Here is a 19,225-nt window from a genome sequence, read left to right on the forward strand (position 1 = left end):
GCTTTGAAAAGGGTTCAGAGGAGATTTACTAGAATGTTGCCTTGTATGGAAGGAAGTTCTTATGAGGAAAGGCTGATGGACTTGAAGCTGTTTTTGTTGGAGAGAAGAAGGTTGAGAGGTGACTTAATTGTGACATGTAAGATAATCAGAGGGTTAGAAAGGGTGGACAGTGAGAGCCATTTTCCTCGGATGGTGATGGCTAGCACAAGGGTACATAGCGTTAAATTGAGGGGTGATAGATATAGGACAGATATCGGAGGTAGTTACTTTACTGAGAGAGTAGTAGTGGCGTGGAACACACTGCCTGCAACAGTAGGAGACTTACCAGCTTTAAGGGCATTTAAATGGTCATTGGAAAGACAAATGGACCTACATGAAATAGTGTAGGATAGATATGCTTCAGACTGGTTTCACAGGTTGGCGCAACATCAAGGCTGAAGGGCCTGTACTGCACTGTAATGTTCTTTGTTTGATAACAAAGAACTTTACAGTACAGGAACGGGCCCTTCAGTCCTCCAAGCCTGCACCAATGCAGATCCTCTATCTAAAACTGTCACCTATTTCCCAAATATCTGTATCCCTCTGCTCCCTGCCCATTTGTGTATTTGTCTAGATACATTTTAAATGATGCTATCATGCCTGACTCTACCACCTCCACTGGCAACTAATTCCAGGCCCCCACCACCCCCTGCGTAAAGAACTTTCCACGCATATCTCTTTTAAACTATTCCCCTCTCACTTTGAACTCGTGATTCCTCGTAATTGAGATCCCACACTCTGGGAAAAAGCTTCTTGCTATCCACCTGTCTATACCTCTCATGACCTCAATCAGGTCTCTCACCAAACTTCATCTTTCTAATGACACTAATCCTAATCTATTCAACCTTTCTTCATTGCTAGCACCCTCCATACCAAGCAACATCCTGGTGAACCTCCTCTGCACCCTCTCCAAACATCCACATCCTTTTGGTAATGTAGTGACCAGAACGGTACACAGTATTCCACATGTGGCCAAAGCAAAGTCTTACACAACTGTAACATGACCTGTCAACTCTTTTACTCAATGCCATCAAGATGGGCGGCATGGTGGTTAGCATTGCTGCCTCACAGGGATCCGGATTCAATTCCCACTTCAGGTGACTGTCTCTGTAGAGTTTGTACATTCTTGGGTTTGCTCCAGTTTCCTCCCATAATTCTAAAGATGTGCTGGTCAGGTGAACTGGCCATGCTAAATTGCCCATAGTGTTAGGTGCATTAGTTAGAGATAAATATAGAGTAGGGGAATGGGTCTGGGAGGGTTACTCTTCGGAGGGTAGTGTGGACTTGTTGGCCGAAGGGCCTGTTTCCAAACTGTACGGAATCTAATCTACTGCCCCGTCTGATGAAGGAAACCATGCCATATGCCTTGACCACTCTATTGACCTGTGTTGCCACCTTCAGGATACAATAGACCTGAACACCCAGATCCCTCTGGTCAACAATTTTCCCCAAGATTTTTCCATTTACTGCATAGTTTGCTCTTGAATTGTATCTTCCAAAATGTATCACCTCACACTTGCCTGGATTGAACTCCATCTGCCATTTCTCTGCCCAACTCTTCAATCTATCTATATTTTGCTGTATTCTCTGACTGTCCCCTTCACTATCTGCTACTCCACCAATCTTAGTGTCATCTGCAAACTTGCTAATCAGACCACTGATACCTTCCTCCTAATCACTTATGTATATCACAAACAACAGTGTTCCCAGCATGGATCCCTGTGGAACATTACTGGTCTCAGTTCTTCACTTTGAGAAACTCCCTTCCACTACTACTGTCTGTGTCCTGTTGCCCAGCCAATTCTTTATCCATCCAGATAGTACACCCTGGAACCAATGTGACTTCACTTTCTCCATCAGCCTACCATGGGGAACCTTATCAAAGGCCTTACTGAAGTCCATGTATATGACATCTATAGCCCTTTAGTCATCAATCAACTTTGTCACTTTCTCAAAGAATTCTATTTAGTTGGTAAGACATGACCTTCCCTGTACAAAACCATGTTGTTCATCGCTGATAAGCCCATTTTCTTCCAAATGGGAATAGATCTTATCCCTCAGTATCTTCTCCAGCAGCTTCCCTACCACTGACGTCATGCTCACTGGTCTATAATTACTTGGATTATCCACGTTACCCTTCTTAAACAAGGGGACAATATTAGCAATTCTCCAGTCCTCCGAGACCTCATCTGTGTTCAAGGATGCTGCAAAGATATCTGCTAAGGCCCCAGCTATTTCCTCTCTTGCTTCCCTCACTAACCTGGGATAGATCCCATCCAGGAGAAAGTGAGGACTGCAGATGCTGGCGATCAGAGCTGAAAAATGTGTTGCTGGAAAAGCGCAGCAGGTCAGGCAGCATCAAAGGAGCAGGAGAATCGGCGTTTCGGGCATAAGACCTTCGGAGAAAGTGAGGACTGCAGATGCTGGAGATCAGAGCTGAAAAATGTGTTGCTGGAAAAGCGCAGCAGGTCAAGCAGCATCATAGGAGCAGGAGAATTGATGTTTCGGGCATAAGCCCTTGAAGGGCTTATGCCTGAAATGTCGATTCTCCTGCTCCTTTGATGCTGCCTGACCTGCTGCGCTTTTCCAGCAACACATTTTTCGGCCATAGATCCCATCCAGACCTGGGGACTTGTCTATTTTAATGCCTTTTAGAATACCCAACACCTCCTCCCCCCTTAGCCGACTTGACCAAGAATAATCAAACATCTATCCCTAACCTCAACATCCATCATGTCCCTCTCCTTGGTGAATACCGATGCAAAGTACCTATTAACAGTCTCACCCATTTTCTCTGACTCCAAGCTTATCTTTCCTCCTCTGTCTTTCTCTAGTTACCCTCTTGTTCCTTATATATGAATAAAAGGCTTTGGGATTCTGCTTAACCCTGTTTGTTAAAAATATTTCATGACTCCATTTAGCCTTCTTAATTCCTCATTTCAGATTTGTCCTACATTCCCAATATTCTTCCAAAGCTTTGTCCATCTTCAGCTGTCTAGACCTTATGTATATTTCCTTTTTCCTCTCAGCTAGTCACACAATTTCACCTGTCATCCATGGTTCCCTAATCTTGCCATTTCTATCCCTCATTTTCACAGGAATATGTCTCTCCTCCACTCTAATCACCCTATCTTTAAAATCCTCAGACATATCAAATGTAGATTTACCTTCAAACAGCTGCTCCCAATCTACATTCCCCAGCTCCTGCCCAATGTTGGTATAGTAGGCCTCCCCCCAGTTTAGCACCCTTCCTTTCGGACCACTCTTGTCTTTGTTCTTGAGTATTCTAAAATTTATGAAATTGTGATCACTATTCCCAAAGTAATCCCCTACTGAAACTTCAACCACCTGGCCGGTATCATTTCCCAACGCCAGGTCCAATATGGCTCCTTCACGACTTGGACTAATTACATACGCTCTAGAAAACCCTCTTGGATGCTCCTTACAAATTCTGATCCATCCAGTCCTCTAACACTAAGTGAACCCCAGTTAATGTTGGGAAAATTAAAATCTCCTATCACCGCCAGCCTGTTGCTCCTACATCTTTCCATAATCTGTTTACATATTTGAACGTCTATCTCATGCTCGCTGTCAGGAGGCCAGTGGTACAGCCCCAACCTTGTTACTGCACCCTTCCTATTTCCGAGCTCTGCCCATGTTGCCTCATTGTTCGAGTCCTCTATAGTGCCCTCTTTCAGCACAGCTGTGATATCCTCTCTCACCAGGAATGTTGCAAGGTTGTCTAGGCTTGCAACATAACTATCACATTAATCATGCCTTTTGAGACAAGTCATGAGGGAGCTTAAGCATTTCCACAATGAGCAAAATCATTGCAGTCAGGTTAGGTGACAGCAAAGTTTACTTTGTTAATGTGTCCAGAGAATACTGATTAATCTAAATTTTTTGTTCTAAAATATACTTTACTCATAAATGGTCTTCAAGTACATACAAAGTTCCAAACAATTCTGTACAGACTTTGCAGAAAAAGAGTTTATTGGAATCTGATATTCCTCAGAGTTTCCATCCAGTTGCAACAAAAGGTTCTTCTAATCATGCAAGGAAACTAGTTTTAATATAACTGTTAAGGAAACACTCCCATTCTCAATTCTCTTTCACATATTATAAGTCTCCATAATTTACACCAGTTGAAATTGTGGGATTTACATTGTCAAGGATTGCCATTTAACCCATCACATCTTTGTAATAGCACCCCAAAATTAATTCCACTCTAAAATGACCCAGGTGATAAAAGTTATTTTCATTCTGGCACAGGTATGTAACAATCGAAATTTTAAACCTCTACTTTCTTGTCAGGCTTTTTCTTAACAAAGAAAGAGAGTCAAACCAAGGTAACATTTCCTGAAATGTCATTAGATCTACTCACCAGGTCCAGTGAGAAATAACAGTGATGAGAATGTCAAAAGGCTTGTTTCTTTCATGATGACTGGCTTTTACAATCCTTAAGTTCTCAAATGGGCAAGGGCTGTCGCTTTTGCTTTCTGTGCAAGGCCATAGGCTATTTACAGGGAAAAAATCCCCTCTGACTAACTCAGTGTTGTGAATTGCTGTCTTCATCTACTGTAAAAGTAGGATGGGAGTATTGTGCGGGGGTAGAATAGAGAGAGTTCTGCTGCTACAGGAAACAGATGTAATTATGAATGCCTCCACACATCATGCAAACTGTTTCGCCTGTGGTAGGCTGTGGTCTGCAACACTTTCCTGAGTTTTGCACCGGATTTCTAAAGTCCACAAGTTTTTAAAATATCTTACACTTTTTTAAAGACAAATTCACAAGTTTCTCCTTATGCTTTCACCCAATGTAAATGAATAGATGTTTAGATGAAAAATGGTATAAATCAGTATATGGTAACCATATTAGCTGTTCCCTTCTCAAACAGTTATCAGAAAAATACACAGAAGAGTCAAGACCAGAGTGATGTTGAGGTGGGAAGACAAAAAGATGCTTCCTTGCTGGAACTGCCGATTTTATTTCTCTGCCCATACACACACGAAAACCAAATCCAAAGTCCTTCAGTTAGCACATGCCAGCTACTGGGCACAGTACATATATTAAGCTTCTATTTCTTAGAATGTAGAAGGTTAAGGTTTGCTTCATGTAAAATATTAGGATCCGGAATGGAATTGGTAAGGTACACAGAGGGAAGCATGTTCCACAGGGTACCAAGGACAAGAGAACACAACCTTAACCTAGAGCTGAACCATTCGGGAGAGAATTTGGGAAACACTTTTTACTGGCAAATTTATGAACAAGTTACTAGCCAGATAAATTTTGCCAAGGGAGGCAACAGCCTTGTGGTGTTTTATCACTTAATTGTAAATCTAGAGGACGAGACAATGTACTGGGGACACAGGTTTGAATTTTGCTTACGACAGATGGTTGAATTTGAATTCAAATAAAATGTGGAATTAAGAGTTTAATGATGACCATGAATCCATTATTAAAGTCATAAACGACCAGGTTTCCCAAAGTAAACTAGTCCCATTTGTCTGTGTGTGGCTCAAATCCTGCTAAACCTTTTCTCTTCACGTACCTGTCCAAATGGGTTTTAAATGTTGTAACTGCACCTGCATCTACCACTTCCTCTAGCAGTTCATTGCATGTAAAAACCACCCTCTGTTTTAAAGCTTTGCCCCTCAAGTCCCTTTTAAATCTTTCTCATCTCATTTTAAGAATATGCCTCCTAATTTTGAACTCCCCCCATCTTAGGAAAATACCATTGCTATTCACTTTATCTATGCACCCACCCCAATTTTATAAACCTCATTAAGATTACCCCTCAATATCCTACACTCCAATGGAAAAAGTCCAGGTCTCTCTAGTCTACTTTTGTATCTTAAGCCCTCCAAACCTGGCAACATCCTGGTCAATCTTTTCTGAACCCTCTCCAATTTAATAATATCCTTCCTATAGCAGGGTGACTAGAACTGTACACAATACTCCTAAAGTGGCCTCACCAATTTCCTATTCAACATTAACATGACATCCTAACTCTTATTCTCAATTAATTGATGGGAAAAGCCCATCTTGTTCACTAATGTCCTTTAGGGAAGGAAATCCTTACTTGATCTGGCTTGCATGTGACTCCAGACCCACAGCAATGTGGCTGATTCTTGACGGCCATCTGAGCAATTAGGGCTGGGTAATAAATGCTGGTCTAGCCAGCAACATCCTCATTCTGTGAATGAGTTTTAAAAATCTGAAATATTTAGATTTTTTGCTCGCCGTGACAATTAAGCGATATAGAACTAATGGAGTTAGGATATAGATTAACCATGACTTCATTGAAGGTAATAGGGTCGGATAAGGAACAGAAATCAGGTGGGAGGGACTTGACTTCCTCGATTAATCCGAAGACCAATGACTCATCAGCATTGGCTGTCCTGTTGGGAATGGTGGCCATTTCTGGGACTCTACCTATCTGCAAGACTCAACGTTGGACATTGGTAGTTGTTCACAGGCCAAGTAAGTGGGGGAGGCGGGCAATTGGATTGGATTGTTGGTGAGTGTGCAGGGGATTCTGCGGGAGTAGCCATTGTGACTGGGGCTTTCCCTGGATAACGGGATTTCTGTAGTGGGCTATGCTATTCCCCATCCAGCCTGCAGGGAGGTCACTTGGGTTGACCAGATCTCTATCCACTATTGATAAAATGTCAGGAACAATGGAAAGGGGACCTTCAGTGATGCAATTGGTTTCCAGCCCGGAGGGCTGCCCTTTCCCTTTCCTGTTGCTGCTGGCAAAATGATTGTGGGACGGCAGACTGTGTTCCAACCCACAGCCTCCTTCTTTATTGTTCAGCATCCCTCATTCTATCTCCCATTCCACTCAATTTTCCAAAAGTGACCTAACCAATGTCCTGTAAAGCCACAACATGACCTCCCAGCTCCTGTACTCAATGCTCTGACCAATAAAGGTAAGCATACCAAATGCCTTCATCACTATCCTATCTACCTGCGACTCCACTTTCAAGGAGCTATGAACCTGCCCTGAAATGTCTCTTTGTTCAGCAATACTTCCTCGGACCTTTCCATTAAGTGTATAAGTCCTGCTAAGATTTACTTTCCCAAAATGTAGCTGTAATGCTATCCCTTATCAAAAATGCCACTCCCCCTCCTCTCTTAACTCCCTTTCTATCCTTCCTGTAGCATTTGTATCCTGGAACATTAAGCTGCCAGTCCTGTCCATCCCTGAGCTACAATTCTGTGATTGCTATGATATCCCAGTCCCATGTTCCTAACCATGCTCTGAGTTCATCTGCCTTCCCTGTTAGGCCTCTTGCATTGAAATAAATGCAGTTTAATTTATCAGACCTACCTTGTTCTCTGCTTTGTACCTGCCTGCTCTGACTGTTTGACTTGCTTCTTTTCTCAACTGTACCAGTCTCAGATTGATCTCTTTCCTCACTATCTCCCTGGGTCCCACCTTAATAGTTTAAATCTTCCTGAGCAGCTCTAGCAAATCTCCCTGCCAGTATGTTAGTCCCCTTCCAATTTAGGTGCAATCCGTCCTTCTAGTACAAGTCACTTCTACCCCAAAAGAGATTCAAATGATCCAAAAATGTGAATCCTTCTCCCATACACCAGCTCCTCAGCCATGCATTCATCTGCTCTATCCTCCTATTCCTCCCCTCACTAGCTCGTAGCGCCAGGAGCAATCCAGATATTACTACTCTCGATCTCCTTTTTAAGTCCCTGTCTAACTCTCTATATTCTCCCTTCAAAATCTCATCCTTTTCCCTTCCTATGTCATTGGTTCTAATGTGGACAATGACCTCCTGCTGGTCCCTCTCCCACTTGAGAACATTCTGTACCCTCTCTGAGACATCTTTGATCCTGGCACCAGGGAAGCAATACACCATTCTGATTTTTTTTGCTGCTGGCCTCAGAAGTATCTGTCTGTGCCTTGGACTAGAGAGTTCCCTAACACAATTGATCTCTTGGAAGCCGACGTACCCCTCATTGTATTCGAGCCAGTCTCGATACCAGAAACTTGGCTGTTTGTGCTACATTCCCCTGAGAATCCATCACCCCCTACATCTTCCAAAACAGCATACCTGTTTGAAATGGGGATAACCACAGAAGACTCCAGCACACCTGCCTACCTCTCTTACCTTTCCTGGAGTTAACCCATCTATGTGACTATATCTGCAACTTTTCCCCCTACCTATAACTGCCATCCATCACATCCCCTTGCTCTGATAAGTTTCTCAATGCCTCTAATTGTCTCTCCAACCGATTCATTCAATCTGATAGGATTCGCAACCAACAGCGTTTATTGCTGATATAATCCTCAGTAACACATCAGCCCTCCCTAAACTCCCACATTCGACAAGAAGAGCATATCACTCTACTAAAGGCCATTTTTACTTCTTTCACTGTACAGTCCCAGAAAATAGCACTGTCTTATTCCTCTACAAAACACTGCTCCAGGCTAACTGACTACTTATGTCTTATATTTTTAAGATTAATCAATAAAACATATAATAAAGAAAGAACCCACTCTATTCACTACTGCAGACTTACTGTAAAGCCACACTTAAAAATTTCTGTGCTGTGACCTCTCGCAAACAGGTTCCTCCAAGACCAGTTGTGAATTTCACTATATGTTAATTTTCCTAGACGCACTCCGATGTCCAGAGATACATGAATTCAAACAGCAAAGGCAGTAATGTATAGATTCACAGCTCTGTCAGTTAGCAGTGTGGGTATATCTCTCTCTCTCCCCGTGCACTGACCTCACCACGTGCTGCCTTTGTATGTTCTTCTTCCTTTTAAAGGTGATGTTGTTTTGACTTTACTTTCTTCAAACTTCAAAAACAATGCATCAGTATATAAAACAGTAATTACTGTTCCTGGAATTCAAGGAAACCACCTCCAGCACCTAAAACATCTCAATAAAGGAGCAGATTTTACAGCCAGAAATTTTTCCCGTCTTGGATTGGAAGGATGTTGTGAATTTGAAAGGGTTCAGAAAGGATGTTTCCAGGATTGGAGGATTTGTGTTCTAGGGAGAGGTTGAATAGACTGGGGCTGTTTTCCCTGGAGCGTTGAAGGCTGAGATTATAAAATCATGAGGGGTATGGATAGGATAAATAGACAAAGTCTCTTCCCTGGAGTGAACGAGTCCAGAACTAGAGGGCATAGGTTTAGGGTGAGAGGGGAAAGATATAAAAGAGACTTAAGGAGTAACCTATGTGTATGGAATGAGCTGCCAGAGGAAGTGGTGGAGGCTGGTACAATTGCAACATTTAAAAGGCATTGAGATGGGTATATGAATATGAAGGGTTTGAAGGGATATGGGCCGGGTGCTGGCAGGTGGGACTAGATTGGGTTGGGATATCTGGTCAGCATGGACAAGTTGGACCGAAGGGTCTGTTTCCATGCTGTACATCTCTATGACTCTAAAGCGCCACTTACATAAACTTATTGGGGGTTACTTTAATTTTCCACTGTTGTGTGAAAGAGGTGATCGGTGAGTTGGAGCTGTGTTTTAACATCTCTCTTGGTTTTTATTTTGATCAAGACCAATACATTTTATGTTAGTGTAAGAAATCCATTCATGCTCTCAAAGACCTCTACTAGGGTTAGGTCAATCTTTAACCTCTTTTTTTCTCTGAAAAGAATCACCCAATCCATTACCGCTTCCACCTGGAAGGACAAGGGCAACAGATAAATGGGAACATCACCCCCTGCAAGTTCCCCTCCAAGCCACTCACCATCCTGACTTGGAAATATATTGCCATTCCTTCAGTGTCGCTGGGTCAAAGTCCTAGGATTTAACATTATTGAGGCTCTACCAACAGCATGTAGACTGCAGCAGTTCAAGAAGGACACTGACTACCACCGTCTGAAGGGTAACAAGGGATGGGCAATAAATGCTGGCCTCGCCAGTGATGCCCAGATCATCTGAATTAAGTTTTAAAAGACCAATTACTTGAAAGTAGAACAAATCAATACTGGAATATCCATTAAATAAAATGCTAAGCTAACAGCAACACATGGCAAGTATTCTATTAGTTTCCAAACAAGCAGAAAATCAACTTTCACAGTAAGCAATGTGCACTGGATGTGTTTTAAAATGTGAAGATTTGGGACTGAGCTCTTTGATTGACTTTGCATACCAGTCAATGTAGCAGATATGAAATTACTCTGGCCTGTTGCAGCAGAAAATTAAGTTTGTTGGAAACTCTGGTGCATTAGGAGGAATTACAATGATTGACAGCTGAGGACCAGGAGGAGACCCATCATTTAATTTTTTTATACACATTGTACTATAATTTTATTTTTCAACATCGAGAGTAGACATTTTATAGTTAAAAATATACCTAATTGATAGAATTAGTCAAAGAAAATTGCAAAATATTTGACGGTGAATATTACAGAATTTGCAAAATAAACTAAATTGTCCCAGTACAGCATGTTCCATTCAAACATATTTGCGTTGATCCCAACTGCCCCAGAATATAAAATGGGTATCATTGTAGCTCCTAGATAATTAGAAGTTGGACATTCACTAGATTACAGGCAGGAACTTAATGTCATTATTCATGAGAAGGAGAAAGCGAGTAGATTATATGTCTGTCTATTGGCCTTGGAGGGAGTACAATGCAGGTTTACAAGAATGACACCTGGACTTTAAGGTTTATGCCAAGAGATTATATAAATTAGGCTTGTTCTGTCCAGAATTTAGAAGGTTAAGGGGTGATCTGATTGAATGTTTCAAGATTTTAACAAGAAAAGACAGGATTCATAAACTATTTCCACTGGTTGAAGATTCCACTGGTTGAAGACGGGAGGTGGAAGACCTGAAAAAATGATGCACTGAGAACAACCTAGCTCTCAATGCCCGCAAAACCAAGCAACTCATTATTGACTTTCGGCGGGATGTCCCCCTACACATTAACAGCACAGAGGTGGAACGAGTGGACAGTGTCAAGTTCCTGGTCATCCACAAGCTTTCTTGGACTCTTCATGTGGATGCATTGATTACAAAGGTCCAACAACGTCTCTTCTTCCTCAGGCAGCTGAGAAAATTTGGCATGACGGCGAATACCCTTACCAACGTTTATAGGTGCACCATTAAGAGCATTCTGTCTGGATGGATCACTACCTGGTATGGCAACTGTGCCATTCAGGATCAGAGACTGTTACAGAGAGTGGTGAACTCGGCCCGGACAATCACAAAGGCCAACCTCCCATCTACAGAATCCGTCTACCAGGCCCGCTGTCAAGGAAAGGCCGCCAGCATTGTCAAAGATCCATTCCTCCCTAGCAATATTTTTCTACAACCGTCTACCATCGGGGAGAAGGTACCAGCCGGTTTCAAAATAGTTTCTACTTTACTGTTGTTAGAATACTGAATGGACTCACAAACTCTTAGCATTCGCCTGTACCTGTGTTTTGACTTTTGCTGCTGTTTACCTATTATTTATTATCTATGCTATTTAACTGTGATCTACCTGTATTGCTGGCAAGACAAAGCTTTTCACTGTGCCTTGGTACACGTGACAATAAATTCAATTCAATTCAATTCAATTCTAGAACTTGGGGGAATAGCCTGAGAATTAGGATTGGACCATTCAAGTGAAACATAGAAACATAGGAAATAAGTGCAGGAATAGGTCACTCAGCCCTTTGAGCCTGCCCCACCATTCAATATGATCATGGCTGAGCATGCAATCTCAGTATCCCATTCCCACTTTCTCTACATACTCCTTGATCCTTTTAGCTGCAAGTGCCACATCCAGCTCCCTCTGGAATATATCTAACAAACTAGCCCCTCTAGCTTTCTGTGGTAGATAATTCCACAGGTTCACAACTCTCTGAGTGAAGAAATTCTTCCTCATCTCAGTCCTGAATGGCTTACTCTTATTCTTAGACTGTTCCCATGTGATTCCCCCCTTCATTCTTCTAAATTCCAGTGAGTACAAACCTGGTTGATGCAGTCTTTCCTCGTATGCCTGTCCTGCCATCCCAGGAATCAGTCTGGTGAACCTTTGCTGGACTCCCAAATAGAAAGAATGTCCTTCCTTAGACCAAAACTGCACACAACACCCAAGGTGTGGCCTCAATAAGGCTCTGTATAACTGCCTACCAATACCTATTTCACTGCACAACTCTAACTCTACTCCTATCCTCCAATCCTCTCACTATGAAGGCCAGTATGCCATTAGCGTTCCTCACTGCCTGCTGCACCTGCATGCCAACCTTCAGCGACTATTCCACCGTGACACCCAGGTCTTGTTGCACCTCACCTTTTCCTAAACTGCCACCATTCAGATCATAATCTGCATTCCTGTTTTTGTCACCAAAGTGGAGAGATATTAAGAAGGTTTTCTACATGCAAAGGATAGTAGAGGTTTGGAATTCTCTTTCACCATCAGCAGTGGATGCTGGATCAGTTATGTATTTTAAATCTGAGATTGACAATTTTTTGTTATGCAAATACATTGAGGAAAATGGAACCAAAAGCAGGTATTTGGAGTTAGGCTACAGATCAGCAATAGTGGAAAAGGTTTGAGGGGCTGAATGGCCTCCCCATGTCCCTATGCTGTAAGTGCTAATTTTTAACTGTTCTGCAGGGAAGGCAACTGAGTTACATGAATTCTGTGTCATTGTCATGATCAGATAAATCCTAGAGCAACTGAGTAGCTCTGTGTGGTGAGGATGCAGGGAGATCAGATGAGAAAAGGAAATAATCTTCCTGGAATAATTAGATATTGTGCTGCTTTGCTGAAAAGTTAACCCATCTACACAGAGTCTGCATAGTTGGGGATCCAGTTAAGTCTCAAGGGCAATAGGAAATCTTTGTGCTGGTAGAACTCAGGCCAAATCTTGGGAGTTATTAGGCAGTTAGGTATTTTAATCAGGATACTTGGTGCCACTAGTAGGTCAGTATAGGTAAGAGTACGAGATGAAAAGCCTACAGTCAGTATTTTCTTCATACAACTCAGTAAGACTGGACTTCAAGGAGAGCCCAAATACATTCTAGCTTAGCAAAGCTAGCTGTCTGCTAAAAGCTGGAGTTGTGCAGTGAAATAGGTATTGAAAGGCAGTTTCTACAACAGGCTTAGAGTCAAGATGAGCACAGATGGGAGAGGAGTATGATCACAGAAGCAATCCTTTCAGGAGTCCATTGGAGAGTGAGGTTTAAGGCTAGACCAGCTAAAAGTGAAAAATTGTAATCCCTTGTGAAGTTTAATGTTGGTTGATGACCATCGCGTGATTGATGTTATGAGGGTGGGGCAGGGCTGGTATTCGTTGCTGCGAAATCCGTGGGACTTGTCATGATTCCATTTGATGTGTGTTGTAGAGTGTTCAATTACAGTATGTTATTCAAGTTTATCATGTCATAGTTCTGGGTTTGGAAAACCGTACATTGATTGTATTACATTCTGACTAGTATAATAAAGCTTCGTGGTTTGTTCAAGACTCTGGAATCTTGGAGCTTTGTTCTCTCATTAAGTCCCCAGGATCTTATCTTATGTCTACTTTGTAAAATAAATTGTCAGTAGTTTCTGAAAAATTGGAATATAATTTGGTGATTTGATCTTGGATTATAAGAGTTGTCAGTGATATGGTCTGGGATCATAACCCTTGAAACAGGTTGCATTATCAATAATAAGGAAGACATTCATTTCCTCAAGTATCAATCATATCCTTAAGATGCCCTAAAGTGCTTTAGTTGAGTAGAGTGGGAGTGACTGTTAAATTGTTGCATGACTTAGTAAAAGTCCTGTTAGTGTCTTTCATGCATAATCATTGTTAACCATTGATGTTAACACCCCTCAGTGATGTGGAAGAACATATTGCTAGTCAAGTGAGTCCACATGCTTCCTCCCAGCTCAGAAAAAGGAAACAAGGATTTTTTTCATAGTCATTTCTAAGAAAAAAATCAATGTCAATAGTTGTGGCTATTTTTGTTGTCTGCTAACTGTGCATATTAGATGAGGATAGTGCAAATAGGCAGTATTCAATTCAGTGCAAATGAATATATTGTAATCATTATTTGGGAGGCAAATGTTCTGTCTTTCAAAGAAAATGCATGTACTATATATCGGGCTTTTCACAGCCTTAGGTCACTTTACAGATAATGATGCAATTTTGGAGTGTGGTCACTATTGCAACGTAGAAAATAAGGTAGTCAATTTGTGTATAGTAAGATCCCACAAACAGCAGTGCCTGAGATGATTGGGTAACCAGTGACATATCCTTTCACATAAAGTGTGTATAACCTTGTATGCCTTTGATTGCTGAGATTGTAAATCAGTCATTGAAGAAGAAAGATTGTATTGTTTTGCCTTGTGGACTGGTCAGAAGCAGCTGCTGTTCTAAAAATCCCACTCTGGGACTTGGCCCATGGGAGTAGTGTTTACAAAGATTAAATTTTATGGAATTCTTAGTGGTAACGCCCTAGCCTCTGAACTACAAAAGCATCTGATGGTGGTGTAGCGATAATGTTACTGGCCAAAACCCAGGCATTAATATTCTAATGTTTGAACCCCAATATTGCAGAATTGTGAATTTTTTTAAAAATGGAACTAAAAGCTAGCATAATGGTGACCTTATTACCACGGTGAATTGTTGTAAAACCACATCTCTGCTTCACTGATGCCTTTTAGGGAAGGAAATGGGAGTGAGATATGGTTCTTCAGGCTAAAGGGAACAAAGACAATGGGGAGGGAACAAGAACAGGGGACTGAGTTGGATGGTCAGCCGTAATAATATTGAATGGTGGAGCAGGCTCAAAAGGCTGAATGGTCACTCCTGCTTTGGTTTTTAATGCTGCCATCCTTACCTAGACTGGCTGAAAGGTGACTTCATACCCACAGCAATACGATTGATTCTTAATTACCCCTTAAATAGCCTAGCAAGACATTCAGTTCCAGGACTGTTATGGGGATGGATAATAAATGGTGGCCAAGCCAACACATAATGTGAAAAAAAAGTCCTTACACCAGGAATTCCTCTAGGAAGGAATTCAAACAGATTGGTTAACAGCCTGTTACTCTCCAACTCTTCCCTGAAGGGGCAGTATATGTGAAGGTGACAATTAGCATTGTTGGGAATTCTGGTGTTCAGATGGTCAGTCATGTGAAGTTCAATGAGAATTGACAGCCATTGTTTTATAATAAAAAATGGAAAGATTGCAGATAGTACTAAAGAGGCAAATTGATTGTTGGCATTTATTGCTAAAGCATTGGAATATAAAGCATTGTTGTTGTACAAAGTAAATCTTCACTGCAATATTGTGTACACATTTGTTCCATTCACTTAAAGAAGGATGTAATTGGATCGGAGGCTGTTCAGAGGAGGTTCACTAGATTGATGCCAAGATGAGGGGTTTGTCTTATGGAAAGAGATTGAGTAGTTTAGGCCAATGCTCTCTGGAGCTGAAAATGTGTTGCTGGAAAAGCGCAGCAGGTCAGGCAGCATCCAAGGAACAGGAGAATCAACGTTTCGGGCATGAGCCCTTCTTCAGGAATCTGATTCCTGATGAAGGGCTCATGCCCGAAACGTCGATTCTCCTGTTCCTTGGATGCTGCCTGACCTGCTGCGCTTTTCCAGCAACACATTTTCAGCTCTGATCTCCAGCATCTGCAGTCCTCACTTTCTCTCAATGCTCTCTGGAGTTTAGAAGAGAGAGGGGATCTAATTGAGGTATATAAGATGCTAAAGGGGATTGACAAAGTAGATGCAGAGAGGATGTTTCCTCATGTGAGGCAATCTAGAATGAGAGGCTATAGTTTTAGAAGAAGGGGTGGCAGATTTAAAACAGAAGAGGAGGAATTACTTCTCTCAAAGCATCATGAATCAGTAGAATTCACTCCCCCCAGAGTGTGGTGGATGCTGGGACATTGAGTAAAACTTAAGAAAGAGATAGTCAGATTTTTAATTAGTAATGGGTTGAAGGGAAATTGGAAGTGGGCAAGAAAGTGGTGTTGGGGCCAAGGTGAGATCAGCCATGATGGTATTAAATGGTGGAACTGGCTCAAGGGACTGAATGGCCTCCTATTGCTCTTAACTCGTATGCTTTTAAGGGCAGATGGATGGGCAGATTTATTTAGTTTTGATATTATTTTCTAATTTGTGCTTAATGTATTTATTACTTTAATCCTGAATGGGATCTTCTCCTGTTGGGACGTAAGAGAATGAATAAATGTACACTGATTAACCTTGACCAGTTTTGAACTCCGGCGCTTTATGTGGTGAGATAGACAAAGAGGACAAGAGTCAGGGGAATGTCTGACAAAGGTTTATTGAACAGCTTATCACAGAGAAACAATAATAATTAAACCCTACTATTGCACTTTAATTAAACTCTACCAAACTCTATGAATCGCTATCTATTTCTGACATGCAGTTCCAAAGATTTGCTATTGCCTATCCACAATTCCCTACTGCTATATTTGAACTGCTTGTCTGAAAGGACTGAGATACCTACTCAATAAGGCTGGGCCAGCCTGTTCCTCAGTCTTTGAGGGTTGGCGATGTTTCAGGATCTGCAGTCATGGATTTGGGTTTCCCCTCTCATCGAGGGTTGGTTCTGCGCTTGGGGTTGTCTCACTGAGATGATTTTCTGAATCTGGACAGTTTAATAATACTCGCTACGAGGAGGTGGAGATACTGTGTGGCTCAGCTGCCAGTTGAAGATGCTCTCTGGAGATGTCGTTGAAGAAGGTGCAAATGCAGAGTAAGCTAGGGCTCCAGGTTGTCCCTTTAATCCCCCTTGTTGCACTCTTCTTGAAGATTCTGTCGCCTGTATCCAAAACTAGCATCAGGTGGGAGCAGGAAGATCCAATGAGGTGACTACTTTCCATATTTGGACATCCCAAAACATGTTTTTAAACCTTCAACAGTCAAGTGCTTACCTTGCCATGCTGTGCCTCTGGCTTCCTACTGAATTAGGTGCCACTGAGTCTGCATAATGAATGAGACCTTCACCCTTTTAAACATCACCAAGGTGCATTAGTCAGGTGAAATGTAGAGTAATAGAGTAGGGGAATGGGCTGGATGGGTTACTCTACAGTGTGGAATTCTTGGGCCAAATGGCCTGTTTCCACACTGTAGAGTCTGTATAATTCCATGAAGTTGTGCTGAAAGTATTTATTACTGATGTAATGAAAGGGATCCTCACCCTATCAAACTTCACCAAGTTGTGCTGAAAATATTTATTACTGCAATAATGAATGGGACACTCACCCTTTCAACCATCACCAAGTTGTGGTGTAAGTATTTATTACTGCAGTAATGAATGGGACTCTCACCCTGTCAAACGTTTCACCAAGTCATGCTGAAAGTATTTATTACTACAGTAATGAATGGGACCCTCACTCTGTCAAACGTTTCACCAAGTTGTGGTGTAAGCATTTATTAGTGCAGTAATGAATGGGACCCTCACCCTGTCAAACATCACCAAGTTTTGCTGAAAGTAGTTATTACTACAGTAATGAATGGGACCCTCACTCTGTCAAACGTTTCACCAAGTTGTGGTGTAAGTATTTATTACTGCAGTAATTAATGGGACCCTCACCCAGTCAAACTTCATTAAATTGCGCTGAAAGTATTCATTATTGCAGTAATGAAAGGGACCCTCACCCTGTCACACTTCACCAAGTTGTGCTGTAAGTATTTATTACTGCAGCAATGAATGGGACCTTTAGCCTGTCAAACTTCACAAAGTTGTGGTGTAAGTATTTACTATTGCAGTAATGAATGGGACCCTCACTCCGTCAAACATCACCAAGCTGTGGTCTAAGTATTTATTACTGCAGTAATATACGGGACCTACACCCTGTCAAACTTCACCAAGTTGTGCTGAAAGTATTTTTTAATGCAGTACTGAATGGATCCCTCATCCTGTCAAACTTCACCAAGTTGTGCTGCAAGTATTCATGATTGCAGTAATGAATTGGACCCTCACCCTGTCACACTTCATCAAGTTGTGCTGTAAGTATTTATTACTGCAGTAATGAATGCGACCCTCACCCTGTCAAACTTTTCACCAAGTTATGCTGTTAGTATTCATTATTGCAGTAATGAATGCGACCCTCACCCTGTCACACTTCATCAAGTTGTGCTGTAAGTATTTATTTTTGCAGTAATGAATGGGACATTCACCCTGTCACACTTCATCAAGTTGTGGTGTAAGTATTTATTACTGCAGTAATGAATGGGACAATCACCCTGTCAAACATCACCAAGTTGTGCTGAAAGTATTTTTATTGCAGTAATGAATCGGACCCTCACCCTGTCAAACTTCACCAAGTTGTGCTGAAAGTATTTTTTATTGCAGTAATGAATGGATCCCTCACCCTGTCACATTTCACCAAGTTGTGCTGAAAGTATTCATTATTGCAGTAATGAATTGGATCCTCACCCTGTCATACTTCATTAAGTTGTGCTGTAAGTATTTATTACTGCAGTAATGAATGGGCCCCTCACCCTGTCACACTTCACCAAGTTATGCTGCAAGTATTCATGATTGCAATAATGAATTGGACCCTCATCCTGTCACACTTCACCACGTTGCGCTGTAAGTATTTATTACTGCAGTAATGAAAGGGAACCCCACCCTGTCAAATTTCACCAAGTTGTTCTGTAAGTATTTTTTACTGCAGTAATCAATGGGAGCCCCACCCTGTCAAACCTAACCAAGCTGTGGTGTAAGTATTTATTACTGCAGTAAGGAATGGGACACTCATGCTGTCAAACTTCACCAAGTTGTGGTGTAGGTATTTATGACTGCAGTAATGTATGGAACCTACACCCTGTGAAACTTCACCAAGTTGTGCTGAAAGTATTTATTATTGCAGTAATGAATTGGACCCTCAACCTGTCACACTTCATCAAGTTGTGCTGTTAGAATTTATTACTGCAGTAATGAATGCGACCCTCACCCTGTCAGACTTTTCACCAAGTTGTGGTGTAAGTATTTACTGTTGCAGTAATGAATGGCACACTCACCCTGTCAAACATCACCAAGCTGTGGCACAAGTATTTATTACTGTAGTAATGAATGGGACCCCCACCCAGTCAAACATCACCAAGTTGTGGTGTAAGTATTTATTACTGCAGCAATGAATGGAACATTCAGCCTGTCAAACGTTTCACCAAGTTGTGCTGTAAGTATTCATTATTGCAGTAATGAATTGGATCCTCACCCTG

General features: G+C 41.7%; 1 protein-coding gene across 2 annotated transcripts in view; it reads right to left on the reverse strand.

The window, feature by feature from the left end:
* LOC122560989 overlaps positions 1-4,582 on the reverse strand; it is an 88,481-nt gene extending 83,899 nt beyond the window's left edge. For both annotated transcript variants that reach the window (XM_043712231.1, XM_043712230.1), the window contains exon 1: positions 4,424-4,582. In XM_043712231.1, coding sequence (XP_043568166.1) covers positions 4,424-4,478 — 55 coding nt within the window. In that variant the 5' untranslated portion in view covers positions 4,479-4,582. The remainder of the gene's footprint in view (positions 1-4,423) is intronic.
* Between the last annotated feature and the right edge of the window lie 14,643 nt (positions 4,583-19,225).

This window comes from Chiloscyllium plagiosum, chromosome 22 (assembly GCF_004010195.1).
Source record: "Chiloscyllium plagiosum isolate BGI_BamShark_2017 chromosome 22, ASM401019v2, whole genome shotgun sequence".
Taxonomy (NCBI): domain Eukaryota; kingdom Metazoa; phylum Chordata; class Chondrichthyes; order Orectolobiformes; family Hemiscylliidae; genus Chiloscyllium; species Chiloscyllium plagiosum.